The sequence below is a fragment of the Euprymna scolopes genome, chromosome 19, assembly GCF_053919585.1.
Source record: "Euprymna scolopes isolate OS-2025 chromosome 19, ASM5391958v1, whole genome shotgun sequence".
NCBI classification, from domain to species: domain Eukaryota; kingdom Metazoa; phylum Mollusca; class Cephalopoda; order Sepiida; family Sepiolidae; genus Euprymna; species Euprymna scolopes.
The window spans coordinates 52,120,330-52,138,596 of NC_136500.1; the positions used below are offsets into that span (position 1 = coordinate 52,120,330).

Here is an 18,267-nt window from a genome sequence, read left to right on the forward strand (position 1 = left end):
TTTTATTTCACGTTGATTATTTATTTGTTACGCAACTTAAAAAAGCATATTTTCGGGGTTATTCATTTATGTTGGTAGTGTAGAAGAAAATGTATGAACGTTTTTAAGAAAGGTGTATTAAAAAATGGAGAATAAATGGGGGAAAAAGAAGGCGGTGGAGAAATCGCCGTTGAAAATTGTGCTGATGGTTGTCAAAGTTGATTTATTTGTAAGAAAATTGCGACAGTATAGTTGTAATATAGAATAGTTGCAAAACATCCCCACCCTTCCCATGTTAAATAATAATTTCTAAATAATAATGTTAATATTTCAGTGCGCCGGTCAAATTCTGCAAAACTGGCGATTTGTGTTTATTTGTTTACTTTGTTATGGGTTTGTGCTTATGTACACATGCGCAACCGAAAGTCGTAAACCGGATGTGGGGTTACAACAACTGTCACAAGGTCATTTGAGTTTTATAATTATATATATATATATATATATATATATATATATGTGTGTGTGTGTGTGTGTGTGTGTGTGTGTACTTTGATTTGAAAATGTTTTGAAAAACATAAAATAAATATAAAAAAATATTAATAATTATTGTTATTCTACAGACAATAGTGTTGCCTGCTTATGTAATTATCAGTGTAAGCAGTGATAATTACTGCTGGTTGTGACATTACCGTTGTTTCATAAGTTAGTATCTTAGCTCTCGGCCACCGGCTATCAATACAAGAACTGACGGATATTAAGTGGCTATAAATGCCTAAATCGGTGGGCATGCATAATAAACAGTTATAAGATCATTCGACGACCGGATGTTAGAATGTTACATTTGTGGTAAAGTTGACTGTTTTTTTTTATTCTGTTAAAGAGGCTGAACTTAAACTTAAATTTCTTAAAAGGACTTTATAACTATAATATTTAAAAATAAAATTAATACACACACACACCCACACCCACACACACACACACACACACACACACACACACACACACACACACACATATATATATATATATATATATATATATATATATATATATATTACAAAGACGAACCAGCGGTTTCATTGTATTGAACCAGCCATCTGTGGATAATATAAAATCAATACAGCTCATCAGTGTCGTTGGAATAGCGAAACAAAACGAAAATAAACAGAAAACAACCGGTTAACAGGCGGTGTTTTGCTCGGAGTTCCTGTTGTAAATATAGCCCTTGATCGCTGGTTCGTCTTTGGAATATGTATATATAGTTTTTAAATATATATATGTATATATATATATATATATATATATATATATATTTCAATTTGTAATTTATAACATATTTATTATTTTTCAATGATCATGCTTCTAAAATGTCATGATCAACAAAACTTTTCCCTGCATATAATATAGGTTGGAACGGTAAAATTCTCCCTTTAGAAAAGACGGCGTGATTCCATTTCCGTTTGGTGCAAACCGGTTTTCTTTTTTTTGTTGCAAACCATCTACTTGTTGGCCAGTTGTGTACAAATGTGAAGAGTTATAGGCGCCTTCTATCATGTCTGAAAGGGACACAATGTTCAACAAGCGGGATCGGAGATGCGCCGCTGTACAACTCATGCCTTCTACCGATCTAAAATACGACAACAGGACCATTGCCAGCACCTTAAAAATGGATCGCTGGATTGTCATGATTGCTCAGGGTGATGAAAACAAAGTTTCCGGTCACAGTTATGATCTTTGGCACAGCTTCAAATGAGGACCACATCATGCCACCTCACAACTTCGAAGTCAGTTTGAAAGTCAGCACCAACTGTACCTGGATGTGTTGAGATGGCCGCTGGTAGATCCTGGGTGTGACAGCAGGACTCGGCGCCAGTCCACAAGTCCAATGAGACCTGGCTTGGCTTCAGAAAGGAATGCTACGATTTTGTAAACTTCTCTCACTGACCCCCCCCCATTTTCCGACCTGAACCCACTAGACTACTTCGTTTGATCATACGTCGAGAACATCACAAGCATGACCTGCTACAACACCAAAACCAGGCTAATCGCCGCCATCCGTCAAGTATTCGCCGAGTTGCTGCCGGCGCTTGTAGAAAAGGCATGCTCCCAGTTCTGGACCCGTATCGAGGCGGTGATGTAGGCTGAAGGCGGCTACATTGAATAGATGTTAGCTCTACTACATAATCGAGTTACCTGAATTGATTGTTTTTAATGAAACTTGTAAAATTAAGCTGTAGTGTTGTTTTCTTTAGGGCGACACTTTTATCGTTCCACCTTATATATGCTTCAATTGTATTGTCAAATCTACAGCACAATAGAAGTTTGACAATTATATGAATCTTTTTATCGCCAGAATATTTCTTCATCGGTACTATGCAGGCAATATATAATTAAATTTTTCAATAAATGTATACTAATGATAAAAACAAAGTCTGCATATTATATCTACAGACTAGTGTTTCCTGCTTTCGTAGTCATCAGTGCAGGAAATTACAATTGGCGCTGGTTGAAGAATTCGAACTCTGCGACGAAACCACCCCTCTGCTTCCATTTGCAAGGACCATTACCCCTAAGCCACCGCCTCGAGAATTAAGGGAAATTTAACATTTATAAAGGACAACATTATTAAGACGACGTATAGCGGTCGAGCGACTAAAAGTTGCCATTTCCCACAGGACCACCTCATCCGCTTCTTTTATTTCCCAAACAGTGCTCAACTTTCAGGAATTACAATATGTGTGTGCGCGTGCGGGTGTGTGTCGTATGCGGTTATGTGTATGTTTTGAGCGAGTATATTTTTGCTAAATAAAGAATGATATCTTACCAATATAGATGTCTTTAAGCCGGCTGGATTACCGCTGCATTCAATCGCGATTTCTGGACTTTGACCCAATGTCATTTCAATTTGAGAAGCCAACTCTTTCGGAGTCCCTGCTCTCACAGACAAAGCGTGTTTTACTCCGATCTTCTTGGCAAACTCCAAACGATTACTGTCGATATCTGTTATCCAAAGAAAGTGAAATATTGGTTTGTCTCTAATAATAAAAGGATGGTTATTATTAGATAGCGAAAGGATTGAGAGTTAGAAAGAAACGGCTCTGTTTGGTCCATCCGAAACATATTGAAATAGATAACAGTTAGGTTAAAAGTTGGTATTTAACTTCTCTGCTGCAATTATATTTATAACTGTAGTGACACTGAGAGAATAGGCAAAGGAATGGAATTCTTTCTTCCGTACATGACTCCCTCTAGCAAAGAAACATATTTAAAAATTAAAAACAACATTCAATGCTAGTTAGACTAAGTTGCTATCCTTTGTCAATTACAAGAAGCCTCTCCAACCACCAATATCAACGATAAAACACACTATACCTGAGAATTCTTCCTTCAAACTACTCGGCTTAACATTCATAGGAAATATTAACTGGAACAACTACATTGAGGACATTGTGAAGGCTGCTGCAAAGAAGGTGCCCCCTTTTCAAAACCACTATACGCCCAAGCATGGAGTATTGCTGCCACATTAGGGCTTGTGCATCTACCACTAGTCTCTCCTTCTTGTGATAGGGTCCAAAAGAATCTTCAATCTAATAGGTCCCACTTTGTCAACAAAGTCCAACCCCTATCCCATCGCCCCAATGTTGCATCCCTGTTCCTCTTTTACAAATATTTTAATGGAATGTGCTGTGATGAACTTGTTGCAGTTGTGCCTCCTCGACGTACATATCCACGACAAACACTCTTAATAACAAAATCACACCTCTTTAATGTTGAGGTCCTTAAAAACCAAAAAAAAAAAAAATACTTTCTACTCTAATAGTTTCTTCCTTGAAACAACTTGATTTTAAAATTCCCTTCCTGCTTCCTTAACTGTACTGCTATGCAGAAGTTTAAATGTAACGTAAACCAAGATCTTGTTAATCTTTCTTAGGCATGGTCCTAATTAGTAGCCCCTTACATCCAGTGGCGATATACTTTGTTATGGGTAAACGTGAGTAACAAAAAAAAAAAAAAAAAGTTGTGCATGGCGGTAGACCTATTAAATGGACGTTCCCTTGAGATGTCGGTAGCGTGTCCTAGGATTGCGTCATCAACACTGAAATAAGACTCCAAGTGTCCATCAGACAAACTAATGATGTTAATTTAGTATACATCCTCTAAGATACCACAACGATATCCATACTGATGAGCTTGAATGGGATACACTTATGGGATGACTCTAGTAAACTTCAAGTTATTCGTGACTTTCAACGTATCGGTGTGGATATTTACTGCGCTCGAAATACATCTTATTTTGGTTGAGTGTGACTGTGAGTGTGACTGAGCGTGAGTGTGGCTGTATGGATTAAAGATGCCCATCTTTATTCAGAATAGTTTGACTCTTCTTCAACGAGGGTTTTCCTGACTAGTAAAGTGTACCCTGAATGAATTTGTTTTTCTGATCATAAATGGTGACTGCGCGTTCTAAACGGTAACATAAAGGATGCGTCGTTTCGTCATATTAGTTCATGTGTCAAAGAAGAAACCCGCTCACAATGGCTAAATAAGGTTTAGCCATAATGAGTGTATTTCCGTTATTTAATGGATCGACTGCTTCATCAGTATGACCAACTGGACAATTCTACCAGGAGACTTGAATGCGATCCTGGATCCCGATTTAGATCGTGGGCCTAATATCTGAGGGTTTTCTAACAGAAGCGGGGTTGTTAAACCTTTTCGGATTTTGTATTATAAAAGGAGTCACCACTTATCAAGACTTAAAGGCCACTCGAGGATAAAGGTTAATGAATGCACGGTTGTCACAGAGAGCAGCATAATGATGGTTAGTGGTGGAAGTTGGGTAGAATTTAATTATTTAAGGGGACGGCTCAACAAGAACTTGTCTACATTGGACTTGAAGACGACCATAATGTAGTCAACTGGAAAGCAGGCCAGCAGAACACATTTATACAGGCGGGCAGTTCTAGGAAAGAAGCTTTATTCATAGAATTTTTATTTAGATTTAGGTCTAAATAGAAAGTGGGGGAATTGTTAATTGTGGTTGTAGCTAGACGAGCGTTTTTGTGAAAGTTATGCCGGGGCATAGGTTGAAGCTCAGACGAGCATTTGCCATGGAAGTAACGATAGTGGAGCCAGGCTCGCGACTTCTCTTTTGTGGGAAAGGATTTGTCTATAAATTCCGGAATGAAAAACCTCAGGACGTAGTATAGACTTAATAGGCATTTCGAGATATATTGACCAGTTTTTAATTAGAAGAGAGGTTTAAAAGTGTCCAAGTTTTCCTAACAGTGTACAATCGAATGAACAGTACATTTGTCAAGGTTCGAGTACATTTGGATAGTCCAAGTTAATAGAAATAAAGGATTTTCAGATTTCGCTTTTACTCACAGTTAAGCGAGAATTAGTGGTTACTGTTATTGGAAATAAATAGTGTGTCAGTTTGAAGAAAGTTATTGTCTCCTTTACTGTTGATTACAGTCGTCGATCCAATCTAAAATGTAAACCAACGAAAAGTCACTAGAACCGAAATTAGATCGGAAAGTTGAGGTGGAAGATTATAATACTGTAACTTTAGTAAAAATTGAACTGAATTCGCTGAAAATCAAATAGGACAAGGATGACTTAATTTGGGCTAGGTTAAAATGAAAGCCCCAGGAGACAAACCACATGGCTGCTAAATAATGTGCAGAGGAATGTTGATGTAATACCGATCGATGCATCGCAGGTGTTACATTTCCAGACGACTCATGATGACAAATGGAAATTTATTGGAATATTTTCGTTCTCATTTTCATGATCTGACGTAGTTCAACGCCTGTTTAGCCAACTATTGTAATTTTGAATTGACAGAAGCGGCTAAATGAGCAGGGTGTATAAAAGATGAACGTTTCCTGATATTTATAATGTACTCATTTCCAAATTACCAAAAACTTATTTCTAAGACAATTTATTTATTTCAACCTTTTATGAGTTGAGTTATTGCCACAGTTGTAATCATCGATAACTTTAATTATTTTTTCTTCTTTTAGGTCTACATTTGTATTACAATTAATCGAAAGTATAGGACGCGCAAATCGATTCTCTTAGATCTGTGGATATATCGAGTTAAAAGGCCCGCATTAACTGGAGAAGGTCTATAATGCTTACTCTTGAGTCAAGTCTACGTGATTAGCTTCTTTTATGTGTTCTAATTGTCTTAGTTTTATTATATATTGTCTGTAAACTTTCCGTGATTTGTATGTTTTTTTATTTTTAGATTTTTATCAAAATAGATGGGAACTAAAAGTGTGAAGGTAAGTCTGTGTTTGTTCACTGCACAGACAGCTTTTCAACTTAGGTCGGGAATTAAACATCATCTCTACCGGTATCAGGAAGTGGTCAGCATTTCCGTTCAACTATATATATATATATATATATATATATATATATATCAATAATATAAAGCTGGACGTCTACGTGTGGTCACGAATAGGCTCCTATATGGTTGACTATTATAGAAAACTGATCACATATAACGATAGAAGATGTATCGAGACACAGGAATGGGTATGTTTGATCTGGCATAATGACGATTCATTAAAATTGTAAGGTCTGCGTACGCGACTGGTCCACAAAGTATGGAAATAAAAAATTTAAAAATAAAAAAAACGTTTACAAGTGTTTTTGATATAGATGTACATAATAATAATTTGATAAGTATGTTTTAACTTAAATAGGGATGCTATGATAAAATTGTGGGGGTCTGCATTCACGCCTGGCCTCCAAAGTATGGGAATAGGCACAAACTTTAATAAATACTTTTCATATCTATCTACGTAAGTATACTTTGATAGTTATGTTTCAGTCTGAAGAAATATGGTATAATAAAATTATGGGGTGTTCGTTCGCAACTGACCTCCATAGAATGGAAATATGTCACAAATTTTAACAAGGTTTTTAATATAGATCCACAGAATATTGTGATAATTGTTTCAGTGTAAACATGTATGGTATAATAAATTATGGGGTTTATCTATTTTATTTTAACTTTCATCATATTTTGCTTTGGTTTTGATAGCCCCAAACTCGAAGCTATCTCTTTACAACCGTTCCTTTTCATAACCTATCATACTTTCATAAATCAGAGTCCATTTTCCGTAGGCTGCTTTTGAACCCAGTCAACGACGGCAACTTTTACTAGTATATATATATATATATATATATATATATATATATATATATATATATATATATATATATATATAATTTACATCACAGAAAAAACTCACTCAAGATTATCAGCTCTTAATCTACGGGCATAAAACCTACAGACCATGAGGTTCACCGTTTAGTATGAACATTAATTTTGGAAGATCTCGAGTGGCTCATAATCACAGCATGAGACCTCATATTCAAGGAGACATTGCAGTTTAAAATAACAGCTGCTTAACTAAATATTTGTTCCGTCGTCTGCTCGTCGTCTGCATACATTGTACCTATGCATTCCACTAAACATATCGCCTAGTGTATATTCATATAAAAAAACTATTCTAATAAATTATATGACATCTGTAGACAGAACAATTCATTCATGACTATTTTCTCAGAAATGTTCCTTAAATTTTTTTCTGGGAATAAATCAGCAGAAAATTTATCATTATCTTTTACAATGGATTGGAATATAAGAATATATGGTATTGAACTTTAAAACTAGATTACATTCGACAAAATTAGTATAACCATAATCTGAACGAGAGTATTATATATTAAACCTTGAATACGGCACAGAACAATAATAATTCAACAATAATCATAGTTTCGTGGGTTTAAGAGGGCACTGTTGTTACCGTTACATAAATTCCACCGGATCTTGAAAATACCATTCTTACAAACTAGGGTTTGATTTTTCAAAGTGGGAATGGAAACGTGGAACCTCTTACCTGTCACGATAATTTTTTTGGCACCCATTGCTTTTGCAGTCAAATAACATGATAAGCCAATCGGTCCTAGAAACAAACAAAAGAAATGACAGAAAAAATAATTAAAAGAAAGAAAAAGAAAGAGTGAAAAGAGAGAAAGTAGATGAAAAAAAAAAAAACATACGCATGAGAAAGAAAGCGAGGGAATAGAGGTAGAAAAAGAGAAAGAATGGTTGATAAACGAAAGATGATTGTATTTAAATAGCGAGAAAGAGAGATAAAAAAGATGAGAGGAGGCAAAGAAGAAGAAACAGAAACAGAAAGTAACAAAAATATAAAGGGAAATAGAAAATAGTCGATTTATAGAAATCTATAATATAAATCTCACTTGTCTGTTTAAATGTATGTATGTATGTATGTATGTATGTATGCTTGTATGTCTGTCTAAAACTTTTAACAGAGGCGACGGATTTTCACTAAATCGGTATCGTTTTAAAGTTCGACCCTTCAGACGACAAATATCGAAAATTTGGCCAAAAACATTAATTTTTCACTCTCAACTGGGCACTTTTCTACAAGGAGAGGTCGCTTTTTTCGCCGATATTTTCGAAAGTCTTTTCGATTGACTAGCCTTAATTTAAATCTTCGCCACTATCGGTTTGGCGGAGGGCGCAACGGCAAAGACGTCACGTTTTTTTTACGTTAATCTCCTCCTTCGCGATACGGATTCAGGCCTGCCTGCCTACTACTGCCCTTTTTTTTTTTGCTGAACACACACCTCCAAACACCCGGACAACACCGGGCGCCCAGGATAGTATAAAATAAAAATCGGAATGCATAAAAATATAGATATAAACAAACAGGAATAGATATATAATAATATACTGAGATAAATTGATTTTTTAACCAGATTTACATACAAAAATTAAAAAGTGAACTGGTATTTTTCTTCCTAGCTTACCCTAAAAATCTGGCCTCTCTCCTATTGCAGTAGTACAATAACCCTTGACACTTTTATAGCAATATGATTTATTTAGGATATAGTGTGAATATTTTTTTAATATAAGATAGGAGTTCCCAAAGTAATTCCTCCTATTTTATTTCGTTCGAATGGATCAGAGGGGAATTGTAAATTGCATTGTTATAATGACCTGAAAGTTTCATCTCTTTGTAATACATATCGACTGTGTGAGACTCTAAAGAAGCAACGCCTGTCATGGACGTGCGTCAGAAGCAGAAATGCATCATTGAATTGATGGCAAAAGTGCATTGAGAATAGTGGTGACTATGTAGAAAAATTAACTCGAGAGCACAAAAGACCACTCACTTTACGTCTTCGAAACTCTTCAACTTTTTGAGTAAAAAAAAGCCTCAAAAGCTTTACTTTTGGAAAGATTGTCATATGACAAGGCTCGCTCCGGACACTCATGCACGGCCATCATTCATCGCTGGCAAAAGTGCATTAGAATGGTGGTGACCATATAAAAATCAATTCTGGAACACAAAATATCGTTCATGTTTCTGGTACCACTGCCGCCTTCGTATCTCTTTAACATTTTGAGTTAAACGAATAAAAATCTTTACTTTTGGAACCACAACAATATTATTGATCTCTGTCTCCATCTTGAAGTAAAACGTTGATCGATTTAATTTTTAGAAAGACAATGAATTTACTTATGAATGTGTTAATAAAACCGCGCGTGCTTACCGGCTCCTGAAATGAGTACTGTTGAGCCGATGGTTACCTCTGCACGTTGACAGGCGTGAACTCCAACAGAAAGCGGTTCCAACAATGCCCCTTCTTCTGTGCTTACATTGTCCGGCAGTCTGAAACAAACAGAAAAACAAATCTTGCTAAAAAGCAGTAGAGTATTGAATTGCAGAATATAAAGGAATAGCGTACCCTTTTCCATGGCACTATTAAGTACATTTTTTGTTAGAAACTTGTCAGTGTTAAAACAATAGTTTTTAGTACCAGTAAAGAAATCTTAGAAATACTACTGCGAAAATGATAAGCTATTCTTACGATAATGGCAAGTTTTACGTTCCATATTATGAAGGCAATATTGCACAGTTCCATATTATGAAGGCAATATTTGCACAGTTAATTAAAAAAAAAAAAAAGAACGAAAGAAAAATTATTTGAAAACTTTTCAAAATAAAATGTACAAATCATAAGAGCTTTTCCTGTCAGGTGACATTAGGTCAATGAATTCTTTGGTCACAGAAATCATTCAATTTAATAGCTTGGCTAAGAGGATTACATAACTGAGGAAGAATTATATACCCTACGCAGTTAAAGCAAAATAAATTGATTTGGACTATTAAAATAATTTCAAAAGCTATCGATAATGTTTACCGATCTATTTATTTTTTTATTATTTTTAATCAAAGTTCTCAGAAATCAAGGGGCTCACTTCCGGGGCCTAACACTTGATCTCGATTTGAAGTACATAAATATTCGAATATTTCACTACAGTTCTCCTTTATCTCTCAAACACTGAGTTAATAAAATATTTTTTAGTATATCTTTTTTGTGGTCTCTTGGTCTTACCGGATTCCAGGACAATAATTCATCTACTCTGGTAGAGTATCTGGCTTCGTGCTATTACTTGAGGTAACACCACTTGGAGAAGGTGCACCATTTATTGTAAAAGTCAGAGTTGTTTACCATATTGAGAAGATCTTATTTGGGCCACGGATACTATGTAATTTCGAATATTTAGTCAGGGTTTACTTGTAGGGAAAAGTACACTCATGCCAGATTGACCAATGATAGTGTCTAGTAAGCATTCAAGTTTTCTTCTGTTCTCTCCTGTCATCGCTAATGTTTGAAGTCATGTTTTGAAACAGGATATGAATCGTAAATCTATGCTGTTGCACCAAAGACAGGTCTGTTGGTAAAACTGAAGATCTCAACGTCTCGGCTTATGTTTCCAGTCATTTTATCCGCAATTATTGCTGACAATTTATTATTTATTATTGCATGTCTCGTTTAATTCTGTTAAGACTCAGTTTCTATCTTTCAGTCGTAGGCGTGTCCCTTTTTTTCTAAGATTCTCATTGGTTGCTCTGATCTAGATGAGAAATCGACTCCAAAATTTATTAGTCTTTCTTTCTCATTAAATCTTTCTTGAATTTATATATTAAATCCGTTGCGCTTTCTTTCTAAACACTTTTTTACACCTGAGGTTTTTTTCTCTATCTCTACAAATCTACGAGCACACCATGTGTGGAATACTGTTGTGATATTTGATCTGGTGAATTTCTCTCCCATTCGAGGATGCTTAATAATATACAGAAATATGTTTGTAATTTAATTAGCTCCAAACGTTGTTCTCTACAATCTGCATCTGTAAAATGTGAAGTTATTAGTCTTATTTTTAATAAACATACTATGATATGTGTGTGTGTTTTTTTTTGTTTTCGAATTTTCTGTCTATTTCCGCTTCCTTGTTCCAGCTCGTGTGTTTAATTGTTCCCATTAATTCGCTGTTTTGACACAACATAATAATAAAGCTTTCTACTCCAGTAGCTTCTTTCCAAACTGCAAAATTGTGGGACTGTCTCTCTGCTGACTATTTTCCGCCTATTTATGTAACAGAGCGCGGATACGCGTATGCAAATGCATGCGAAATGGCGTCTCCGGTAACAAAAAAAAAAGGAGAGAAAGTACGTTAGAGAAGATGATCAAACTAGAAACGTGGTTGACGCTCGAATTAAAATTAAAGATGTGAATGACGCTATAGTCGTAAGGAGAAGTCACGCGTGGTGGGAGAATGTGAAATAAATGTTGTTACAATGGAAAAACAGCGACTTGACGTTCTTTCCTATTTTATGCATACTTTGCGACTGAGACTACAAAATGTTGGGTAACGCTACATCTATATCTTTGGTCTTTTCAAGACTAGTCAATAGGCATATCCAATCTTTGCGATAATCATCTTTTGTTCTTGTTAACTTTAAAGAGCAATTTTCCATTAAACAAATGCAATATTCTCAATCTCTAAAAGTAACAAGTGAAGCATGCATGGTCCCCCACGAGTGCACAGTGGGCGAGACATAAAAAAAACTAAGTTCAGCAGTTGCCCCCCCCCCACCTCATTTAGCCCCAAAAGTCCATAGAGGACGTCAAATCCTGGTGAAAATGAACAAATGATGCAGTTTTAGGTCTTAACATAAGTAAATTTGAGTTCTGCACCATGCAAAATTGCTAAATAAATAAACACAGAAAATTTTGGACAAATATGGTAAAATAGCCCCAAAAATGGAGTGTTTTTATTAGCCCTAAAAGAGCGTCTGGGGCACACCCAAGAGTTATCGCGAACTATAGACAAACAAAATTATACAGAAATCAGTTAATTACAACTTTTCAGAAAGTTTTATAAAAATCTAAGGCATAATTATTTTAATTAGCACAAAAGTGTCAATTTAAGCCATTTTAACCAGAAAGGCATCCCTACGAGGGCAACCGGAGTTTTCTCAGAAAATTCGTTCTGTTACTTTTTTACTCATATCATTTTTAATGTTTGTGCAAAATTTCAAAAAATTCCAAGGCGTAGTTATTGAGAAAAGTGTGGATACACGAACGGACAAATGGACGAACGGACAAGGCTGAATTTACAGGTACAAACTCATTTTATCGGGGGACCAATTAAAACCTTTGTTTATTTGAAATGAGACAAACCCTAACCCTAACCCTAACGATAACCATAACCAATTAAAACCTTTGTTTATTTGAAATGAGACAAATTCCACAATGCATTTATTATGTTTACGAAATTGTGTTTGACGAACAGACAGAATTTTTATATGGGGAGATACTGAAGAAAAAGACATTTTAAATACTAATTTCTACATAATTAAATATTTCTGTCAGGTTTTCACCATTTATTTTAGTATTTTTTTACGGACGATTTTTTTTTGTTCATTTACTTTGTATCACCAGACAATTCCGTTTATTTATTCATTTATTTTATTTAATATTTTTCATTATGGCATTAGAGGTGATGTTTCGATATAAATTCAACATTAAATGATCGCCTATTTTTTGACCATCACTAATTTCTGGAAACTTAATGCATAAAAAAATGTAAGCAATTTAATTGTTTTTTATAGGGGTAATTTTTTTATTGGGATGAAAAACATTAGTCGATAAACGTTCCGTTTACTGTGAAATATTTTCCGTGATTTAAAAAAAAATGTCTACAATTCCAAAACACTTGCATAGAACAGCATACAAGTGATATTAGTTTTTGTTTGGGTTCGACAATATCCGACAAGTTGTATACTCACTATGTAAAAGTTTGTTTTTATTGCGTATTTTTTCTTCTTTGATTTTGTGATTCTAAAACAATAGTTTTCTGAATGTATGCGCTTTGACCATGCCTTTACCTCCTCACGTTCGAGTGCCACAAGAAACGATACCCAAATGAACCCCGGACGTACTAGTTTGCCAATGCAACAGAAACAGGCGAACGAGTGCAGCTATTTAACGTTCCAACTAACTTGCAATGGCTACGGGCAATGTTTTAACATTTTAAACAAAAACGTATGGAACCAATATACAAAGAGAAAACTTAAAATCGAAGAAAAAGAAATAAACAGCAAATTACTAAAAAGCAGAAATAAATTTTATTTATTATTTTTAAGATGGCATGGATATTAAGGTTCATGCCTTTCCAACTCAGTGTACAAATTCGATAGGATTTGAGCAAGAATATCCACAACCGTACTTGGCGTGACGCACCTATCTAAATAAGATTGATAAAGATTTCGTTAGAACGTAGATTCCATGAACAAAGCTTCTTTCTCAGAACCGCACGGCTGTGGAACTCTCTGCGCTTGCCTGTTCCCCCCCCCCGGAATTCAACTTGGATATCTTCAAGTCCAACACAAACCAATTTCTGATGACCGCCCCCTTAAGTAATGACACCTTATCAAATCCCCAATACTAACTATTACTACGGTACTATCCCACTGATTAGTGTACACACAATAACCCTTATCCCCGAGTGACTCCTGGGCCTTGATAAGTGGTGACCCCCATGTAAAAAAAAATGCTGCTGCTGTAGCAATAACAAGTAAAAACTGAATCTCTCATAAGTGTAACATTTTACTTTCACTAGCTCAACTTTGTCCTAATCGCAGTATTTATGGCCATTAAAAAGAATTAGAACTATTCCTCGTTTACGTCAAAACTGGTGGCACACAAAACTGAAAATAACGTTTTATACTTACTTGTGGCAATAATCAGCTGCATGGCAGTAGTATCTCGCTAGATTCCCGTGGTTCGGAGGCGTTGCACAAAACCGCATCACCGGGCAAAGGTTGTAACGCCCCGCTTTACAATATTTACACGAACGACAAGGTACACCAGGTTCAATTGCCACACGGTCACCTATTGTGGAAAAGAAAAATAGTAAACGATCTGTTCTAGATGTTATGAGAAATATATTATAATATCACACGAATATTGAGTATTTGTCTGTCTTTCGTCTTTCTGCTTTTGCATGTCTGTACGTATGTCAATATTTTTCAAACGTGACCAATACATGTGCATAACTTTATTATAAAATTATATATAGACAATATGCTATATATATATATGTTATATATATATATATATATATATATATATATATATATATATATATATATATACAGTACCACGCAAAAGTATTGGATACATTACATTTTTCTTCATAACTTTAATTAGGATTCAAGATTTTACCTAAAATTTGGTCAGTATATTCCTATTACTATTCTAAATTATATTTGGAGTAGTAATTACAAAATCAAAGTTTAGAAAGTTTATATTTAATATTAATTAACAAACGCAAAAGTATTGGATACACTTTAAAAAAAATTATTTTTCTGAAATAAATTTAAATGACTTTTGCTTAGCATGTTGCAATAATTTAAACGAGTTGTCACTGACCAACCAGAGAGCTTTATATTAAAATAATTTTATAAAATTCTTCCAGTTTGGGTTCACTCCTTCAAAGTCAACCAGTTCATTTATGAAAATGCCTAAAAATAAAGAGCTGTCAATAGATATTCGTCAAAAAATAATTGATAAGCACAAAGAAGGAAAAGGATATCGAATAATATCAAGGGAACTTAACCTACCATTGAATACAGTTGGAAACATTATTAAAAAGTTTAAAAACCCTGGTGAAGCTGTTGCAAATCTGCCAAGATATGGTCGGTCAAGGAAATTAAACGAAAAAAAAAAAATCAAGGTGGGTAAGCAGAAAGGTACAAAAAAAAACCTTTCTTACTCGTGGTGAAATTCAAACCGACCTCAGAGAAGCTGGGATTAATGTGAGCAAGGATACAATCAGTAGAGTTCTAAATCGTGCAGGTTTTGTATCAAGATCCCGAAGAAAAGTTCCATTATTGAAGCTTAAACATGTCAGATCATGTTTGAATTATGTTAAAACATATGGGGAACAACCCCAAGAATTTTGAAACAAGGTAATCTAGCCAGACGAAACAAAAATCGAAATCTTTGGAAGAAATGCAGCAACACATGTATGGCGTAAAAATGGTACCGCCTATAACAAAAAGAATACCATTCCTACGGTAAAGTTTGGCGGTGGCTTGATTATAGTATGAGGGTGTTTTTCATCCAAAGGTACTGGTGAACTAGAAATCATCAATGGTAGAATGAATAGACGTATGTACAGGGAGATTTTGAAGAATAAACTCCAGAAATCTTCTGATTTGTTGGGACATAATAGCAATTTCGTGTTTTAGCAGGACAATGAGCCCAAGCATACTGCCAAACTAACCAAAGAATGGCTTAGAAATAACGTAATTGACGATCTTATTTGACCCAGTCAGTCTCCATACCTCAACCCAATTGAAAATTTGTGGAAAATATTGAAGATCAATGTTCACAAGAGGAATCCACAAAATATTCAACAACTAGAGCAGTTTTGCAAATAAGAATGGCACAAAACACCTGCATATCTTTGCAAAAAAACATGTGTGCAACTATAGAAAGCAATTGGAAGCTGTTGAACGCAATAAAGGCTATGCAACCAAATATTAAATCAATGTGTCCAATAATTTTGCGTTAGTTGATTTATATTTTTCATTTAATATAAGCTTTCTAAACTTAAATTTTGTAATTATTACCCCAAATATTAGATAGAATAGTATATAGGAATATACTGACCAAATTTTAGGTAAAATCTTAGACCCTAATTAAAGTTATCAAGAAAAATGTAATGTATCCAATACTTTTGCGTGGCATTGGTACAACTTATATATATATATATATATATATATATATATATATATATATATATATATATATATATATATATATATATCATTCTAATGAGTCTATGCATATCGATCAGCGTTTCGATATTTGTATGTCCTCATCAGGACACTCATTTAGAAGTCTTAATGAAGATATGCCACTGTTGCAACGTTGATTAATCCACCTAGTAGCTTCCTTACACTATATATATATATATATATATATATATATATATATATATATATATATATATATAAATTGTAAAAATATACATGGCAATTAAGCTACGCAGATTATTCCACGTTTCATTCTCGTGTATTGAGCAATGTTTAAGTAAATACTGAAAATTTACGCATAAAAATGTATCTTCGTATATTAATTTATGTGATTAACTGAAGTAGTCATATATATATATATATATATATATATATTTATATATACATATAATATATATATATAATATATATATATATATATATATATATATATATATATATATATATATATATATATATATACATATGCGTATGTGCATGCGTAGAGTTTTATTTGGAAGTGCTCTGAAAAGCATGATCATTCCATGACACATATTGTCATCTCAAGTGTAATTACACTAGCTTCCTATCCTATCTTAACCTTGGAATCCTCAAAAGTTTGATGACGATGTAGGAAAACTTTTTGTTTTCGATGTCATTAAAATACAAAGTCACAACTGCTTAAATTTGCCGACCTTTGCTTTCAACATAGATTGAACGCATCGGCACATTTCTTTCGACACTCCATGACTCGTAAAACAGAAATTGTGATGAAGAAAATAAAAATCATATTGCCTAACGCTGTCTGTACAGCGCGTAATCGAAAAGTACACCATATCTATCTATCTTTCTATCTATCTACCCAACTATCTATCTCTCTCCTCTCTCTCTCTCTCCTCTCTCTCTCTCTCTCTCGCACACACACACACACACACACACACACACACACACACACACACACACACACACACACACAAATACACACACGCGGCGAGCCTAGACGAAAAATGTGTGTTCTGGAGTTTTGATTTTAAATCGTTCTCTTTAGCTTAAGAAATAGATCAAATTTCTTCAAGTTTGAAACTAAACAATAAAATGGCAAAATACCAAATCTTGGACCAAAAGCTTACTTTAATTGAAAGCAAATAAAAATTATGGTTGATATCACATTATGTAAAAGACCACTTTGAGATTACGAAAATGTTGACAAGTGAGCACTTGTTATAATGATAACTCTGCAATTACGAAACTGGCACTTATCTCATTTTTCAATCGAACTTTTTAAATGTTAAATCCATACACATTCACACACAAATAAACATGCACACACATGTATATACATGGTGGATTCTCTCATCGAAGACGATGAATGAGGGTTCAGTATGCAATCTTCAGCAGCTCCTAAGCTCTGTGACACCACATGCGTAATTGCAATCCTGTAGACGTCCGGCACACTCCTCCGCAAATGGTGAACTTTCACATGCTCGTAGGTCAAAGTTGCCTTCTCGAATGAACAGATAACCCTGCTTTGCTGCGTGCTCTGAAACCACAATGGCATACATATTCATTTTTAGGTGGATTTTTCTTGTGTTTTGCCTTCATATTTGCACGAAGGGTGTCCCTATGACAAAGGCGGTTATGTTCAAATTCTTTGGATCCCAGGAAACACATCTTCCTCCATTTTCTGCGATCCCCTGCTGCACTCTCACAGGAACTCAGAGAAATTCCACAACGTTTCAGGTTGTCTTTTAGTTTATCTTTGTAACGAAGCAGGGGACGCCCTATTGGACGGAAAGAATTTGTCAGTTGCCCATAAAAAAGTTGCTTAGGAACTCTTGAGTCATCCATTCTTACAAGATGACCCGACCACCGTATTTGTATCCTGATCAAAAATGATTCAATACCAGTGATTTCACATCTCTCCAGTAATTCACTATTCGGAACACAATCCTGCCATCCAACATTGCAGATAAAACGCAGACATCTCATATGGAAGGAGTCAAGCTGATTTATATGCTTGCGGTACAAGGTCCATGTTTCGGCACCATACAGAACAGTAGGCAGAACAACAGATTTGTAG

The 18,267-nt window shown here is 34.8% G+C and overlaps 1 protein-coding gene across 2 annotated transcripts in view; it reads right to left on the reverse strand.

Annotated features, from left to right (window-relative positions):
- Nucleotides 1-18,267, reverse strand: part of LOC145303584 (sorbitol dehydrogenase-like) — a 95,134-nt gene that overhangs the window by 7,108 nt on the left and 69,759 nt on the right. For both annotated transcript variants that reach the window (XM_080145127.1, XM_080145128.1), the window contains exons 4-7: nt 14,118-14,277; nt 9,586-9,704; nt 7,899-7,964; nt 2,804-2,979 (exon numbers count right to left, since the gene is read on the reverse strand). In XM_080145127.1, the coding sequence (XP_080001253.1) occupies nt 2,804-2,979; nt 7,899-7,964; nt 9,586-9,704; nt 14,118-14,277 (521 nt within the window). The remainder of the gene's footprint in view (nt 1-2,803; nt 2,980-7,898; nt 7,965-9,585; nt 9,705-14,117; nt 14,278-18,267) is intronic.